The sequence below is a fragment of the Parus major genome, chromosome 15, assembly GCF_001522545.3.
Source record: "Parus major isolate Abel chromosome 15, Parus_major1.1, whole genome shotgun sequence".
NCBI lineage: Eukaryota > Metazoa > Chordata > Aves > Passeriformes > Paridae > Parus > Parus major.
This window is the reverse complement of record NC_031784.1, coordinates 8,835,791-8,852,389: the sequence shown is the minus strand read 5'-3', so window position 1 is coordinate 8,852,389 and position 16,599 is coordinate 8,835,791. Positions and strand designations below refer to the sequence as shown.

General features: G+C 44.5%; 1 protein-coding gene and 1 long non-coding RNA gene across 2 annotated transcripts in view; one reads left to right on the top strand and one right to left on the bottom strand.

The window, feature by feature from the left end:
- LOC107211681 overlaps positions 1–7,099 on the top strand; it is a 48,287-nt gene extending 41,188 nt beyond the window's left edge. Inside the window, exons 3-4 of the long non-coding RNA XR_001524267.2 lie at positions 5,157–5,382; positions 5,932–7,099. This is a non-coding gene — a long non-coding RNA (uncharacterized LOC107211681). The remainder of the gene's footprint in view (positions 1–5,156; positions 5,383–5,931) is intronic.
- Positions 7,100–8,364: 1,265 nt separating this feature from the next.
- MED13L (mediator complex subunit 13L) overlaps positions 8,365–16,599 on the bottom strand; it is a 167,448-nt gene continuing 159,213 nt past the window's right edge. The window contains exons 28-31 of the mRNA XM_015644004.3: positions 14,732–14,886; positions 12,727–12,888; positions 12,330–12,442; positions 8,365–11,277 (exon numbers count right to left, since the gene is read on the bottom strand). Coding sequence (XP_015499490.1) covers positions 11,145–11,277; positions 12,330–12,442; positions 12,727–12,888; positions 14,732–14,886 — 563 coding nt within the window. The 3' untranslated portion in view covers positions 8,365–11,144. The remainder of the gene's footprint in view (positions 11,278–12,329; positions 12,443–12,726; positions 12,889–14,731; positions 14,887–16,599) is intronic.

The window sequence follows — 16,599 nt, the reverse complement described above, 5'->3', positions numbered from 1 at the left end:
GCACACACCAGTGTCTGCAGAGCTGCCTTAAGTAAGTCGAAGCCGTTGGGAATTCAAGGTGAATACATTTTTCTCCTTCAGATACGTTGTTTTAGTTAAAAGCCACTCCGGCTGCTCCATAACAAAACCAGACACAGTGGGCCCCATTGTCCGGCTCTTGGCCAAGGTAGCATGTATGGATTAAGTGATGAATTGCAAAAAGGGCCTAAAAGCCAAGCTGTAACCAACAAAAAGGCCATTAAAGGTGAGCGCTGTCCATAAAGTGCCCATTCAGAAGGGCTTTTATGACCCTCGGTGTTCCAGAGACACTCACAAGCTACAAATGGTTCAGGCTCCCAGACTCCTGCCCAAGTGACACATCCTCAGCTGAACCTGACTGGGAGAGCTGCTCCTTGCAGGAATGGAGGTGGGACACTGGCACTATCTACATCCAGCAGGTAAGTAAAAGCAACACCTTGGTCCTGCTCAGACATAGGAAGTCATGAGTTTAACGTCAAGGTGAAAAAATTGGGGAGAAAAAAAATTAACAGAAAATGAAAGCACACACTTTTTGGGCAAATTTTACCTCCTAAACTTCACCTTCATCAATTTTGCATATAATCTAATTTTGTCTCTTTTTATACATTCCTTCATATGGTTTTCAGTGCATCTATAAAGCATCATAATTTCAATTATTGACACTTTTTAAAGCATGTCTTAGAATTTTGTACAGAGTGGAAGGGTCTACATTAGATCACCTGTGGACTGTGATGTGCACATCCTTTAGTGGCATAAAGCTGCTAGAGGCAAATTGTGCCTAAGTTCCCTTACACTCCATATTAGTCTCTAGAAGATGAAGGAGAATGATCTAAACCTGAGCCTGATTGTTTCTATCAAGCTTTAAAAACACAGTTCATAGAGCAGCAGATTCATTACAAATATTTTGATTGCTCCCTTGAAAGAAAAACATGCAACTCTTTTCTTCATAGGGGAACTGAAAGGAGTGGTTTGTTGACTTCTTTTGTGGTGCTTTGAAATCTGTAATTCAGTGCACTTGTGAAATGTTGGATGATGGTGGTTTGAAATAATTGCAACTCAAAGCAAGTAGATCTACCCAGGCTGGAGCATTGGGTACCTCATACAGCCAAAGTGAGCAGTCATTTCTCACCTGGAATCCACAGCTGAGAGGTGCTTTGGGGCAACTGCCTTTTAGATTGAAGTGTATTCAGCTCTTGGCTGAATTTAGTGTTTCAGACAAGACAGGTTGAGGGCATTTCTTTCTCCACAGCAGCAGCTGCTTTTCTAGTACTGTTTATCTGAGATCTGAGCTGGCTTTTGCTTAGATCCCCTTACTTGGACCTGCACTGGCCCTTAAACCCCAAGTTCCTGCTTTGGTCCAGTTGTAATGCTGAGCTGAGATCAACCCTCTCTCTGTTTCTTTGGCTGAGAAGAGCTGAGGCTGGAAGCAGCTGGGTGAACTTTTACCAGTTTGGTTGCAGTTCTTTGCTGTGATGCTGCTGCTCCTCCATCAGCAGCTCCCTCTCCAGCACAGCCGGACACAAGCTCTGCTCAGCCCTGAGGAAACAGCTCCCCTGGCAGCGTGCCTGTGTTTGGGGCTTCACTCTGACATGTCATAGCCTCACACATTGCTGGGGAGGTGTTGGAAAGGCACCGCAGCCTCTCTCTGAGCGGTGCTCTTTAAACTTTCTACTGATTAGGGGCCTTTTAGCACTCAGCTGGCTTTTCCTAATGGATTTTGCCTTTTCATTGAGGCTATTTTTTTTTGCAGGCGTTGCCAAAGTAAACAGTCAGGGATAGCTATTTGGAAAGCAGGGGAGAGAAGAAAGGGACATAGAGTCAGGACTGGTCCAAATGTGTCCAGACAAGCACTATACATCAGCTGATATGTGTTGGAGGCCAAGTGCTGCCAGAGTTAAAATCTCTGGGAAAAGGAGTCCATTTGTTGAGAGACAGGCGCAACAGATACAATTGCAAGGTCTTCTCTTGGATCAAAGATGCCATGCCTGAATTCTTGAGCCTTTATGGGGAGCAGGGTGTGAGCTTGGCATTAATCAGCCTCTTCTGATTTATTTCCAAAGTCTTGAAGTCAGAGGAGGTGTTTGAGTAATTCCAAGCTTACAGAGTTCAAGCATATCAATCCTTCACTGCTGTGAAGCAGATAATTTAGCCTTCAGCCAGCTCACTGTGTGGGAACCTATCAGGCACTGTCCTAAATGAAACTCCCTTTCTCTGTGCTGTTCTGGTCAGTGGAAATCACACATCTGCACAGAAGTTCAGAATTTGGTCCAGGCCAACAAAGAAAACAGGGTACATTGGCTCTGTACACACGCAGGATCAGTGTGCCTGGTAACTGTTGTGTAGGCCCTGCACTGCAGAAGTGTTTTAGGGATGTAATACATTTATGGCCTGCATTTTTTATCAGGCTCTGAAAAGAGTTGTTCTAGATTTTACAGTTCCTTCTCTGCTGCCTTGACATAAAGTACAAGAGGAACAAAGCAGATCTTTTGTGTAGTATTATCTTCTTTCCCTATCCCATCTCTACACTGATTTGCTCCTTAGTTCAGCCAGCCGCTGAATGTCTGCTCTTCCTCCTCCTCAGATTAACTACAAGAGTTCAATCTTTCCTCCTTCAGCTGGGACTTGCTCCTTGCTGGAGGCTTCAGCTTGCAAAGCAGTGAGGGTTCACCTGGCTTCTTCTGTTCAAATGAACATAATTCATGGATAGAGTTTGGGCTACTGACAGCTAGACCTGATCAGACGTCTCAAGTGCTTAGGACTCCTGCAGCCTCCTGTCCCCACAGCAGAGTCACCAGAATGTCCAGGGGCAGGCTCTCATGTGACTTTGATCCATGCCAGGGATGGATTCCAGATGGATACTTCCCCAGCGTTGGCCTACAGGCATGTTTCACACAGCATTGATGGGGTGTTAACGATGCTAAAATTTCAGCCAAGCTCCTCAGACATGCTGGGTTGAGAATGAGGAGAGGAGTTCTTTAATGAAAACCTGATGTAGAGCCAGCACTTTTACCTGTAGTGCAGCCAGAGGACCCATCAGAGCACCTGGAAGACGGAAGTGAAGGTGCAGCCCCTGCTTGTTACCAACTTACTAAAGCACTAGTGGATCTTGGCATTTCCCAAGCCTCTGGCTAGAATCAGGGTCTGGGATGAAGCCATTTTTTGGAAGGTGCTGGGTGGTGTGCAAGTGGGTGGCTTCATCCTGTGGGATCTGGAGGGGATTTGCCACCAGGAGCTGCGAGGTGGCCCAGGGTGAGGGGACCTGAGGGAAGGATCAGGCACAACCCCAGAGCTGTGGAGCCACAGAGCTGTGGCTACGGTCCTGCCTCCAGCTCCCCACAGGGCCTGTAGTGTCCTGGGATACGCACAGAGCTCAGAGCAGTCCTGGGAAGGGGCTCAGGATCTGCTCTCCCCCGCCCTCAAGTTCTGCCTGATTTGGATGGGGCCATGCCACAGGCAGAACGGAGCTGAGCTTGGGCTAGGTTTGGGCTGCCTGAGTGGCATTAGAACACTCCTGCTGGGTTCATTTTTGGCTCAGACATCCCACTTCTTTTCTCCTGAAGTGAATGATCCTGATCTGTATCCTAGTTTAGAGGCCATTCCACATCTATGTGTTTGGCTTAATTTTTTAGGTTTTGTGTGTGTGTCTTAATATGAATTCCTTCTGATATTTTATTGGCCAGTTCACAACATTCTGGGATCTTTCTGTAGGTCTTTGCAGAAGGTTTTAGTTTTTGTTGTTCTAAATAATTTTATATAATCTTTACTGAAGTTTGCAAAATAATGCTCTGTATTCTGCTGCCTGAGAGCCTTAAAATGAGCCAGAGCTCCAGTGAGCCAGTGGCATTGATTGTTACACAGGGAAGGAGTAGCAAAACCAGCAGTTTGCCCAAAATCCCACATCAGTTTGGGAGGCTTTTGAGTTTTGATCTTTTCTCTCCCTTCAATCCCTTTAGCATGCCTTCCTTACTGGCTTATTAAATCTGGAGCTGTTCTTCTGATTAACTGCACCCTTAATAACTGCAAAGCCATTGCTCAGGAGGCTGAAGGGGTGGGCAGTAGCTGCACAGAAAACCTGGAACAGCAGTTTCATTCCATGAGTGCTGGCCTCAGGCACTCTGTGGTTATGCATTAACACTGAGTGCCAGTGCCCCTCACCTGCACAGGCACCCTGGGCTACCATCTCCAAGTCTCCTAAGGAACAGGGAACTGGGGTCGAGGAGCCCACATCAAAGTGTTGCACATGGAACAGAGGTCACCCCAAATACCCCTTCCTGATTAGGAATTTGTAGACTGTACAGGAAAGGATTTATGCTTCCTGAATGGACAGGGGACTCATCCAAGTCACCTGAATAACAAAAGTGGTAATATTCTGGGAAAATGAGTATCTACACTTTCTCAACTGCTGACTGAATTTATTTAGGGAGGGAAGGTTATGTATTGTGGAAGGGGATGCTCACATGTGTGGGATATTTCTTTTAAATAAAAGTAACATTTCACTAGTGAAAAGGCCCAACATCAAAAAAACAAGTCAGCAGCACAAAGAGACTGGCAAATAAGTGATGATGAGGGGAATCTCCAAGCAAAGGAGGGCTGTCCATCTATTGCCATAGATGCAGCAAGGTCCTTGGTGGTATGAGCTGTTTTCCACTTGGGCTCCTTGTTGTTTACAGCTCAAGTCACCCGGAGACCAGGCTTGGGCCTGTGCAGGTCCCTTTTCTGTCCTCTGCCTTTCCCTTGATGCTCAGGCAGTGCAGCAGCGTGTGCCATTGCAGCATAGAGAATTATAGCAGAGCACTTCCCCACACACCACAGCCTAACAGGAGGAAAGAAGTCCAAGGGCAATTACTTGTAACTGCAATGTTGCTGAAGCCAGAGCCCGGAGAGCTGCTCACCATTCTTTTAGCACTTCCATGGGCCATTACCCTGCTGGGATTAAGAGCCCCCTGCCCTGCCATGTGCACCCTGCCCCATCACCTGCCTCTCCTGGCCTGTCTTTTCCCCAGGCACTAATGAAATTACCCCCGAGACTGATTACAAGTGGGGTGGAGCACTTTGACCAATGAACCCACACCTGCTCGCGTGGTTGACCTTTAATGATCCAGCTCTGTAACTCTGCAGTTTAATTTGGTTTTTTAAAGCCCGGTTTAGGGAGAAGCTGGAGTTTCATTTGCCATCAAAACATGACCCCTGCTGGAGAACCAAGGATGTGACTTTCAGTTATTCATATGGACAGCCCCACACGGAGAATGGCAGAGATGTGATTAATGTGATATGATACAGCTGTCACTGGCTGCAGGAAATCACAGACTACTAAAGAAAGGTCGGCTTAAAAAGAATTCTTAAAGTATTCACCCAACTGCAAAGGTAAAAAAGTTTTTCTGGCTGTTGTTTTTTGGTTGGTTGTAGTTTTGGTTTTATTTTGGGGTTTTTTGTGCGGGATTGTGTTTTATAGAATTGCAGGAACCAGTGAGCTTTTTCTGCAGGGCTCTGTGTGTGTATATTCATTTTCTGATGGGGGTTCTGGATATCAAATCTTTTGGCAGAAAGTTATCGTAATACTCGTAGTAACAGCAGTGCATTTGAGGATGTAGTTTGTTCCTAGAGTTATACCAGCCTGACATTTTCCCAATGGCAAAATATTTAAATAAAAACTAAGAGAGTGTCAGGCTGGTAGGAATTTTTTAAACATACATCTAATTTTATGTGTAAGGAAAATAAATTCCACTTGTGAAGGCCCTAGGCCTGCCCTGGTTGCCATGTGAGCTGCAGCAGTTCCCTGCTGGCCTGGCTGTGTCTTTTAAAAGGGCCCAGCTGGAGAGAGCATCACTGCCTGGGGAGCAGCTGATGTTTCTGGGTAGATGGCAAAGGTCCTGCAGGAGCAAGTATTGCTGAAATGAAACATCTGTCCAACAGGATAAGGTGTGTGTGCTGTGGGAAGGAACTCACATTCCTGGGATGTGAAGGTAGAGGCGGTGGCTGGATACCCAGGGATTTGGCTAAGAACTGAAAGCTTTGGGGAACAGAGAAGGTGTCAACAGCAGAGACTGCTGTAGTATCCTCAGAGCCAGGTGAGTGTGGCAGTGGAATTGGATGAGACCCTGTGCAGCAATCAGAGGAAGCCAGTGAATTCCAGTGGGTGCTGCAGGACCACAAAAGATGTTCCTGTAGAAGGAGTCCCCAGCAGTGCCATGTTCTGCTTGTTTGGTGCAAAGGGACCCTTGCGCTAAGCTGGTTTTTAACCATGATTCTAAAAGGTTTCAATAAGTAGCTCTTACCAGGAAAAGCTGATGTTTGTCAGATAAAGGAGCATGCTGTATGGTTTTGGCTGTTACCAGCTGTACTGGATATATGTGTCAATGGGTGCAGTGGCTGACAGGGCCCAGCCTGGTAGCAGAGCAGGAGCTGCTCATACAGAATGGCTCAGACTGGAGCAGAGCTCCCGTGGGATCCCAGAACTGACAGCTCAGGGCAGCCTGAATTCCCAGCTGGCCTCACACAGAAACTGGGGCCATCTTCTTCCAGGCCTCTGCTGAGTATTTCAGGTTGCAAACAGCCCTGAGGTTTCTGTATCCCATGGGATGCACTGTGGGATTGCTCCTTTAATACCTGGTAGGAGAACAGCTATTGAAGCACGAACCAGGGGCTGCCACATCACCTTTAGTCAAAGGGTTAAGGTTCAGTGTCAAAATAGGGAAATGGAAGCTGCATAATTTTATAAATCCTGCTTTGTTGTCAAAGACCAAAGACTTCCTGTTTGGTGATCCAGGGCTGTTTCCATTTCCACTGTGAATGGTGAGAGACTGCCCATAAACCTCATGTTTACTTCACAGTTTCTGATGCTTTCTACATGTGCTGAAACAGCTTTCAGGCGGCCATGACATTGTGTCAAAAAGAGATGGCAGTTGGGAAAAGTAGTTTAATGTCAGCCTAGTCTTAAAAAGCATTTTCTTTATTGGAGTTAAAGAGCTATCACCACAGTGCCACACACATTTGTTGTACATATTCCACTATTGTTACAGATCAACTGAGATTTCAGTGTTTTCATTCAGTTCTTCTTTACAGTCCTCATGGAACGCAATATTTAATTGGTAGGTTTTGTCTGTGAAACCAGTGAATTAGCCACAAAGTAATCTCCATGTAACAAATACTGCTCTACAGCAATTCCAGGCACTTAGAGCTCTCACAGGGGAAGGCCAAAGTGTAACTGCTCCGTACAAACTTGGAGGGGTAATTAAACAGTGTAATTTAGTACCATCATTTACAGTAGTAGAATGAACTGAAAGATACAAGCTTGACCGTTTTTAGAAAAGGTAAAATCTTAGGGTCTGTTTTTATAACTCTAAATTCAGAACTAAGATGCACCAAAATTAAAGTGGACAACAATTACCAACTAGTTGGGAAATCCCAATGGCCATTAAAGAGCCATGGGAAGGAGTGGCAGTTTCTCGATCCAGTCACTGGAGCTGTCACAGGATGCTCATGTGGGCTCCAGTTGTTATGGAAAATGAGTTCTTTAAGGATACTTTGTAAGGGAGAGAGCCACAAAGATCAGCTATGAAACACTTGGGTCTACAGAAACTTCCCCATCCCCTTTTGCCAGCCAGCACTGCTGTAACAGGGGCTGGTCCCTGCAGCCCAGAATGGCACAGCTGGCTCCAACCTTCTCCCCCCCAACACATCCTGGGATGTCACAGCATTCATTAAATGTCATTTTTGGCACATCTGTGTTTAGGAATGACTCTGCTAAACCCACAGTGTCTCACTCTGAAGAGACCTGGGGTCCAACAGTCCTGCCCAGCCCTGCCCACAGCAGCTACATTTAGCACAGAATTCACAATCAGCACAGAATCCCAGAGTATCCTGAGCTGGGAGTAGCCCACAAGGATGATGGAGTCCAGCTGCTGTGGGCTGGGGGTTCTGCAGCTCCTCTGGGAAGCCTGAGGCCATGGCCCTGGTCCCTCATCCAGGGCAGTCCTGCAGCCACCGTGGCCCTGTCCCTGTGCAGGGAGACGGGCCAGGCCTGACCTGCCCCTGCCAGCTCCTCTTGGAGACTCACCTGCTGCACATGGAGTTCATCCATCACTGATGGACCCCTGGGTTTGGAGTTGCCCATGGAAAGAAGCCACTGCTCCTGTGGCACTGGATTATCTCAGGCTGCTTCCACCCACCCCTTTGGTGGGACTTTCCATCCTTGGCATCAGTGACACCCAATTTCCCCTCACAACACCTATAGTTTGAAACATTTCATTCCGGTTCCATTCACATCCCTGGATCTGCATCTTGAAACTCCTTCTCTGGGAATGCCAAAACTCAGAGCTCAATACAAGAATAAAACCCCACCAACAGTTTCAGTAATTCAATAATTTATTCATCTAAAAAAGTGTGTAAAAGTATATAGCTCTCATCCACAAGGTATATATGAATGACATTTAAAATGGAGGTCTTTTATTATTATTGTTTCTTTTTATCAAAGTCTTTTTTAGTGTATTGTACCAGCGATATACTGTAGATTTAAAATGAACTTCACATTTTTTTTTTGTTTTCTTTCAAATTGTCGGCTATATATAAAAGAAGCTCACTGCAAAATGCTCAGAGGAAAAAAAAACAAAACAAAAAACAAAACAAAAAAAAGAAATTCAGAACTCCCCAGAAATGTACAGCTTTTACATTTAAAAAAGGTTCTGAAATATACATACAAGCATGCTGGACATTCCCCACCCTCCCGCTCCCTTTAGCTCAAACAACTGTAATAATAATTCTGATTTAGGCATGATTTTTCCAAGTTAGAAATAAAAAAAACAAAACAAACAACCAAACCAAAAAAAAAAAAAAAATACCCAAAAACCAAAATACTTTCTTCACTCTGTAGGAAAGCCAGGGCTTGTACATTTCAGATTAATTCAGTAAAAAACTCACAAGTAAAATAATGCATATTTAAGAGAAATATTATACAGAACTTTTCACACTGAAGTACATAAGATTTTTCTTTAAAATCTATTGCCATTCATTTATTTTGCACAAAAACGTATAAATATGTCACCAGCTTCTCTTAACTTAAAAAAATTAAATAAAAGACACCAGATGAAAACTACTCCTTGCTGCCCTTTTTTTAATTTCTAATTTTTGCTTAGAACCAGGTTTGTGGGGAAGAAACGCCCCTGGATAAAAACGGCCCATTTAAAAACAATAAGCAAAATAATAATCCAAAGTTCAGATGAATCCTGGGAACAAATAACCCCCAAATGGTAAAAGATTACAAATGTCTACTTTACATTTTTTTCCTCCCCAAGTTAAATTTTTTTATACAAGTTTACAATCTTCATCTTTTTATGCTCTTCAAAAGGCCTTGAGAATTTTCTTTTCTGATTAAGAAAAAATAGTACTGCAATATTTTTAAAGTCAATTTTACACTGTACACATTAGATACAAATGGTTTGATATCAGATTTTTTTTTTTAACCTATACATTGCAAAGAGGACACCCACACAGAGGGGTGGAGCAGGGAAGGAAATAATCCATTTACAGGTTCCTCTCCTGCCTTCACCTTCTCATTAACACAAGCAATTCTTTTTTTTTTTTTCTTTTATTATTTTATATAATTTGTTTTAAATGTTACATTATCTCAAGAAAAATACTTTTTAAAATCATAGAATTTCATTTTTTTTAACCAGAACATGAAAGTCTTTTGGAAGAACTCTAAACTTGGTAGTTTTTCTCCACAGCCAAGGGAGGGGTCACCCAGCCTGATCCAAGTGCCTGACCCTGGCCCCCTCTGCTGCCCAGTGCACCCCCAGAAATGAGGGAATGGGGCTGGAATAGGACCCCCTTGGAGCCTGGAATGAAGGAGTCATAAAAATACTTCAATTAGCCATTAACCTTCCCAATGGCAATCATTTCACTAAACAAAGTAACTTTGCCACCACAGTGGTGTAACTTCAAGTACTAATTTAATGATATAATTTTTAAAAATTATTTCTTTGAAATAATATTCCTATAGTCAGAAAAAATACACCAGATTTGTGACTGATTTAGTGTAAACAAAAACCATATTTTTGGATATGTACATGGACGAGTCTACCCAGAATTAAAGGGTGACTTGGCTTTCAGTAAATACTTTTCTAGCATCACTAAATTTACTGGAAATATATTTCAATCATAGCTCTACAATAGATTAATTTACCACTTTCCACTTGCCCTGACACTGGGCTTTAAAGTATTTTTCCTCCCTACCTCCCTCTCACTCTTCTCCCTTAGGTAGTGTTATCCTTCATTAAACACTGGTCATTCCTTGCTTTAACCAGGCTAAACACAGGGGAGAACTCTTTAAAATACAGAATACCTATACCAGAACACGCTTTCCTTCCCAGATTTTGATTGTTACGAGCTTCACTTTTGATTTCCAGGTCAGAAGAGTGAGAGGTCTGTAGATAAATAACCCTACAGTGGAACGGAGCTGGATTTTTAAGGTATTTCTACTGTTCCTGGTCCTTTATAATTTAATCCCTCCCCTCCCCAAACCTAAAAATAAATAAAGTATCTCCAGACCATTCATATCTACATGGACAGGTAACAAATGCATGCATTCATCCCAATCCACTCTGACAGGAACTCCAGGTAGACAGAAAACTCCAATATTTATACGAGACTATGACTGTGTGGTTTTGTATTTGTGTTTTTTTCCTCCTGCAAAGTCCCGGTTTACGACGATCAAACAACGAAACACCCGAACTGGTCACTACAAGGTGGTTTTTACTTGCAGGGCTGACACTGCTCGTGGGTCTTTATCAGTTCCTAATGCAAAAAGATTCTGTAGTCTTCCTTAAAAAAATAAAATATTAAAAAAAATAATCACACTGACCAGTAGTTACTGAGCCACCAAACTAACACTGGCTTGAGGTTACTCCGTGTTCACTGTTCTTGGATGTTCCCAGATTTTGGACTGAAGCTGCCAGAGATGTTAATGGGTAGTTTAGTTTTGAACACTGCGGAATTCACATGTGCTTTTGGAGGAACAGAAGCACAGCACAGGACTGGTCTGAAGAGAAGCAAACGGAGCTCTTGCAGGTCGTGGCACGTTCCCGGGCAGAGGGGAGAAGCAGCCAGAAGAACAAGTGCTTGTGTGTGTCCTACAGGATGTTCATGATGGCGTTGTAGAGCTGGGTGAGCACCACGAAGTGCACGGGCAGGCAGGAGCTGCGGTCCTGCGTGGCCGGGTTACACGTGAGCCAGGACAGGGCGTTGTACTGCTCCAGCACGAACCTGCACAGCAAGGCAGAGACATCACAGCCTGCCCAGGGAGGGCTGTAAATGGGCTCTCCTGGTCCTACACACCCTGACAGAGCTGCCAGGGTGCTGGCAAAGGAGGAACCTCACTGAAAAGCTGGAGGGTTTAGCTTTACGACATCTGAACTATTTGCATGAAGGCCCTTCCAAACACACAGACTCTGGACTCACAGTGGTTCAAATGCCACTGCTGTCAAAGCTTTGGGGATTGAACACCTCTGCCTCTCCGGGCACCCTGTGCCAGTATTTGCTCACACTGCTCCTGTGGTCCTGCATCTAATTGCAATTTCTCATCTTACAACTTGTGTCTGTTTTATCTCATCCTTTCCCTATCCACTGCATTCTCATTTTACTCAATACCTGGGACACCCATGAGAGCTCAATCCTCCAAGAGAATGCAAATTCAGATCTTCTAGAATAGTAGACCCCGCAATTTCCTTAGATTAGGCATTGTTGTTTCCCTGCTGATGTTTGTTTGTTCACTGAGGTGTCCCACACAGCGTGCTCTCATCACACAGATCTGTGTCCAGTCCCCAAAGGTGGGATGGAGGCAAACCGGCCTCACATCATCCTGAACAATAAAACACACACCCTGCATGCATTCAGGAGCAGTGCCTCCTTTATACCCCAATCCTAGCACAGAGGTATCAGGGAGTGCTTTTATTTCCTCCTACACATCCATTCGGTTCAGTGAGGTAAGACAATGAGTGGCACAGCTCAGATTAGATGCCAGGGGAAAAGAGCAGTCTGGGTGGGGGGCAAACCATGATGTCCCCCTGGCAAGGCTGAACTGTTCTGAGTTTCCCCAGCATCCTTGTGCATAGCAGAGGGAAACCCACAGAATTCCCCCTCAGGGCCCTGTTCTGGCATCTTTGAGGAGGAAATGCCCTGGACACATAGGGCACAGCAGGGCTAAAAACTGCTGATAAAACTGGTACGTAATTGTGATAGGTTGGAAAGGTTACTCTGAAATTTGGAGCTCAATCCCCAAATGTTTAGGGCAAAAATGAACACCTAAAGGGTGTTACCTCAAGACATCTGATGTAGTTTTAGAGTCCAGGGGGTGAGGAACTCGCTGAGAATTTCTGGCAGGTAGAAGCTCGTCCGTCTGCGCTACAGAGATGTGGTGATGGAGAGAGGCCTGCACAGAGGGAAACAGCAAAAATTAACTCCTCATACAGCAGGTACTGCTACAGATTCCCAAGAAACATCCATTGTGAATCACCTCAGGACAGCATGGGAAGTTGGCAGTTGTGTTGAACCCCCCATGACCACATGTCTTTCCAAATACCATTTTTGAATAAACCAAACTGGAGTTGTGCAGTTCTGGAGTGGGAGGTCTCAGGTTCACTCTGACACCAGACTCCAACTGCAGCTTTTACAGGCATGGACACAGCAATGGATAATGAATGCTCCATGACAGACCTTCAGGAAGAGGGGGCACTGGTTCTGCGCCTGAGGACAGGAGGACCAGAACCACTGTGGGAGGTTCTCCGCTTTGGCAGTCGACACAAAGTATCCCAGAGCCAGAGGCTGCTGCTTCAGCTCTTCGGGGGCTTCCCTGGAGAGGAGACGTTCACCTTGGCTCTGCAAGACAGGGAAAAGGCAGCTCAGAGGGTGTTTGCAATCCAGCCCAGTCTTGGGAAGATGAATTCTTTTGCTAATTACTGTCCTGTGGCAAATGAGCCCTCCTTTAATCAGTCAGGAATCTTAGTCAAAGTTATCCAGGTCCTGCCTTATTCCCCTGTAGCTGGGTTCTCCAGGCTTATGTTGCAGAAGCACTGCAGATTCCCAAACAGCTGGGAGAGCAGTTCACTTCTTCCATACATATCAATAAGTTTAAAAAAAATATTCCACTGGACAGAAAGCAGCTCAGTTACAAATCTCTCCCCTCACCAATCCCTTCCAGGGGGTCTGGACAGGAATCCAAGGCAGGGAAAAAGCCTGGAGCAGGCAGCATTGGAAGCCCAGCACACGGGGCCAGTACCCAACCATCAATTATTGCCATGACCCCAGGCCCACAGGGGGATGATCACACACTGCTGCTCTGCTAAAGCCAAACATTACACTGCAATTACCAGACCTGGCTTAATGGTTAATGGGAATTACTCAGGTTCAGCTGGAAAGGGCTTGTCCAGGGCTCTGGGCTCAGGCCATGAACCTCCCAGGGCTATTCCCAATGGATTCATTTCCACTGAAAGCAAGCTCTGCATAGCAGTGGGCCAGAATGGATTGCTGAGGGAACTGGGGAGAGAGTGAGGAGTTGTGATTTATGGCTTCAGGGTTTGGCAGCAGAATTTAGAAGTTTCCATTTTCCCACACCAGTCTGGAATAAGTGGGACATCAATGTGCTGTTATCAAGCCTTTGATGGGAGAGACGCACCATCCACACAAGATGGTTGTGAACTGAGCTCACAATATACAGGATTAAGATTTCTGAGGCAGGAGGCATTTCTCCCTCACTGACTCTATTGAAGCTGCACCGAGGCATTTTGGCAGTTTGCAAGGAAAAGAATAGCTAGGACTTTCAACTTCCAGGGATGAAACTACCACCATTTAGTCACATTCAGGAGTTAGAATTCGGATCTTGAGACATCTCACTGACATATCAAAAAGGGTATAAAAGTTTCTCTCATAAACATTATTTAGAAAAGAAGTAATATGCTACTACTTTAAATGTAATACTTTTAGAACAAAACTTCACAGAAATTTGTGAAGTATAAAACTTCTACCTGATTTTGATGGAAAAACCATTTTAAGAGAACAGCTCAGTCTTACATGATAAAATGTGGGAGTGGAAGAGTTCCATCAAACCTGATCCAAGCTATGCCAATTCAAGAAAGTAACTTGAATTACCAAAAATAATTTGCATTTTAAGTAATCACTGATGTTGGAACTGACTTTATAAAAACCACTTCAAACAAAAATAACTCCCAAGTGCTGTGTGCTCTGGGCTAAATATTCCTAAGAAAACAACATTTACATAACCATCCAGCACCTGTGGAGTTTCCATGGGCAGAGTTTCATCACTGGGAGAATTCTCTCCCTCTTGCCTCCCCTGAAATCCACAGGAACAGGGCTGTCACAGCTTCCCTTCTCTCAAATACTCTCACTTGGTGCAAGGGACATTCCATAGGATTTTCCAGGAAAGAATGGATGAGCAATGGCTGTGCCACACAAAAATAAAGCTGCTCTCCTCCTGCTCTCTCCCCCTCAGTTATCCATCCACCAACAATTAACTTGGAGGGTGCAAACAGCCAATGCAGAGACACCTCCAGCAGTATTGTGACCTTCAACTTTAACCTAATTTTTGCTTGCTGTTGACCTAATTATGTGTCAGGATCTAAAGGAAAAAGATTTTGTTGGAGGATTTGGGCCTTTCTTTGTATTTATTTTAAGCAGTGTGTGCCCTATGGTGCTCCAGCCTTACCCTACTGTGATGGTAGTGAGATCCCACTCCAGTGCCAGATGGTGACCCAGGGGAAGGAACTGGGGAGGAATTTGGCGAAGAGTGAAGATTCCCTGTTATCAAAATTCTAATGTCATTGTCCATGTCATCTGGGAACGGGAGGTCAAACATATCATCTGAAAAGGAAAAGAAAGGAAAATCACTTCCAATGTGCTATACTCTTTTCTCCGATAATTTTTCATAATTTATTACCTTTCCCTTTAATTTAGTATCATTCCCTTTCTTCTTTTACATACTCCAAGATAGATGAAAGCAGAGATAAAGACTTTACTGTTTAATCCCCTTTAGAACTCTTGACTGCAACCACAGACATGAAAGGGAGAGTTGGCAGGCAGCTATTGGGATAATGAATTTTAGCACAGACTGAGCAGAATTCCCATTGTAGCAGCTCCATAAAATCCAGACTGAATTTTGTAACAGAACAACTGACACCTCTGTGCAGTTGGTCTACAGAGGCCCCTTAACAAAACACCTGGAATGATCACACACAGTTCCATGTGCTGCTGCCACAGGTGCTGCTCCTCAGGCTCCCAGAGCTGCACAGCAGCTCCAACCTCTGGGAACGGCCCTGGCAGCTCCCCCCAGAATCCCTGAGGGCAGCAAGGTCCTCGTGATCCTTTCAGACACTGCACCAGGATCCCCAACAATGCCACCTTCATATCCCACTTTCACCTCAGGAGTGCCACACCGCTCATTAGCATAATTGGCTGGAATAATTTGGTTTATGTTAATATGTGGGGAGGGCTAAAGATACAGGGAAGATGTGTTTGCCTTGTGCATTCCATTACTCATCATCTGCACACAGGTTACAATAGCCTAGGTTACGGGAGAGAAGGATAAGGCACCATCAACACAGAGCCAAAAATTACAGCATCACAATATGGTTTAGAGGGGGGTTTTTCTTATCCAGATTTCTCAGCAGGCAAAGAAATCCAAGAGTATAATGACATTTAAAGTACATTTTAGTGGGTAGACAGGGACAGTGGGAGCTGTCTGAATTAACTGCATTAATTAGAATTGCAACCAAATTTATACTAAAACACAAAGCTCTAAATGAAAGTCAAGCATCCTACATATAATAAACAACAATTTCTCTTGAAAAAGATGAATTTACTTCATATAAAATGGAAAAGTATGTGTGTCCTGAACTAATTTCACCTGAAACGCCAGTATTGAAGCAGGCAGGTAGTTGTTTTCTTTCATCTCCCAAAGAGAACCTCTGGATTGCTGGAGCAATGCTTTAACTGAAGTTTATTAACTTGTGTCCTACAGCCTCAGTAAACAAACCAGAGCTAATATCATGCTCTGTTTGGCCCCCAGAGCAGAAATGAGCTGGCTAATGGCATAGGAAGCAGCTTAATCATTAAGTAGAGCAGAGTTAAGAAAATTAAATTTAACACCATTTTGGAAAAGGCTATTCTTGTACCTGACTCTAATTAACATCTGCAGCACCAACGGGCAGGTTAATGCAGGTTAATGTTTGTCGTGCTTGGGAAGGATCCCAGTGCCTCCTGGGACAGGGATTGAGAGGGGCAACTTCCCTCCAGAGGCCCTGGGACATTCCAGGAGGGACAATCAAAGCCTTAAAAGCAGTAGCCTGCCTTCCTCTCTAGCCCAACTGCCCTCCTCATTAATACAGCCACCATACGTGTCTGTAGCTACTCTTGGTTTAAATTGCTTTGCACTCATTTAAAGGATTTGGGACAAAGCAGGAAAATGCTTATTTGGATATAAAGCATTAACCACAGTCTTGCTGACTCAAACTGCAGGTTCAGTGTAAAAGCACTCTGAGGGCATCAGCAAATCACAGGTTGAGATATTTTCCCTAC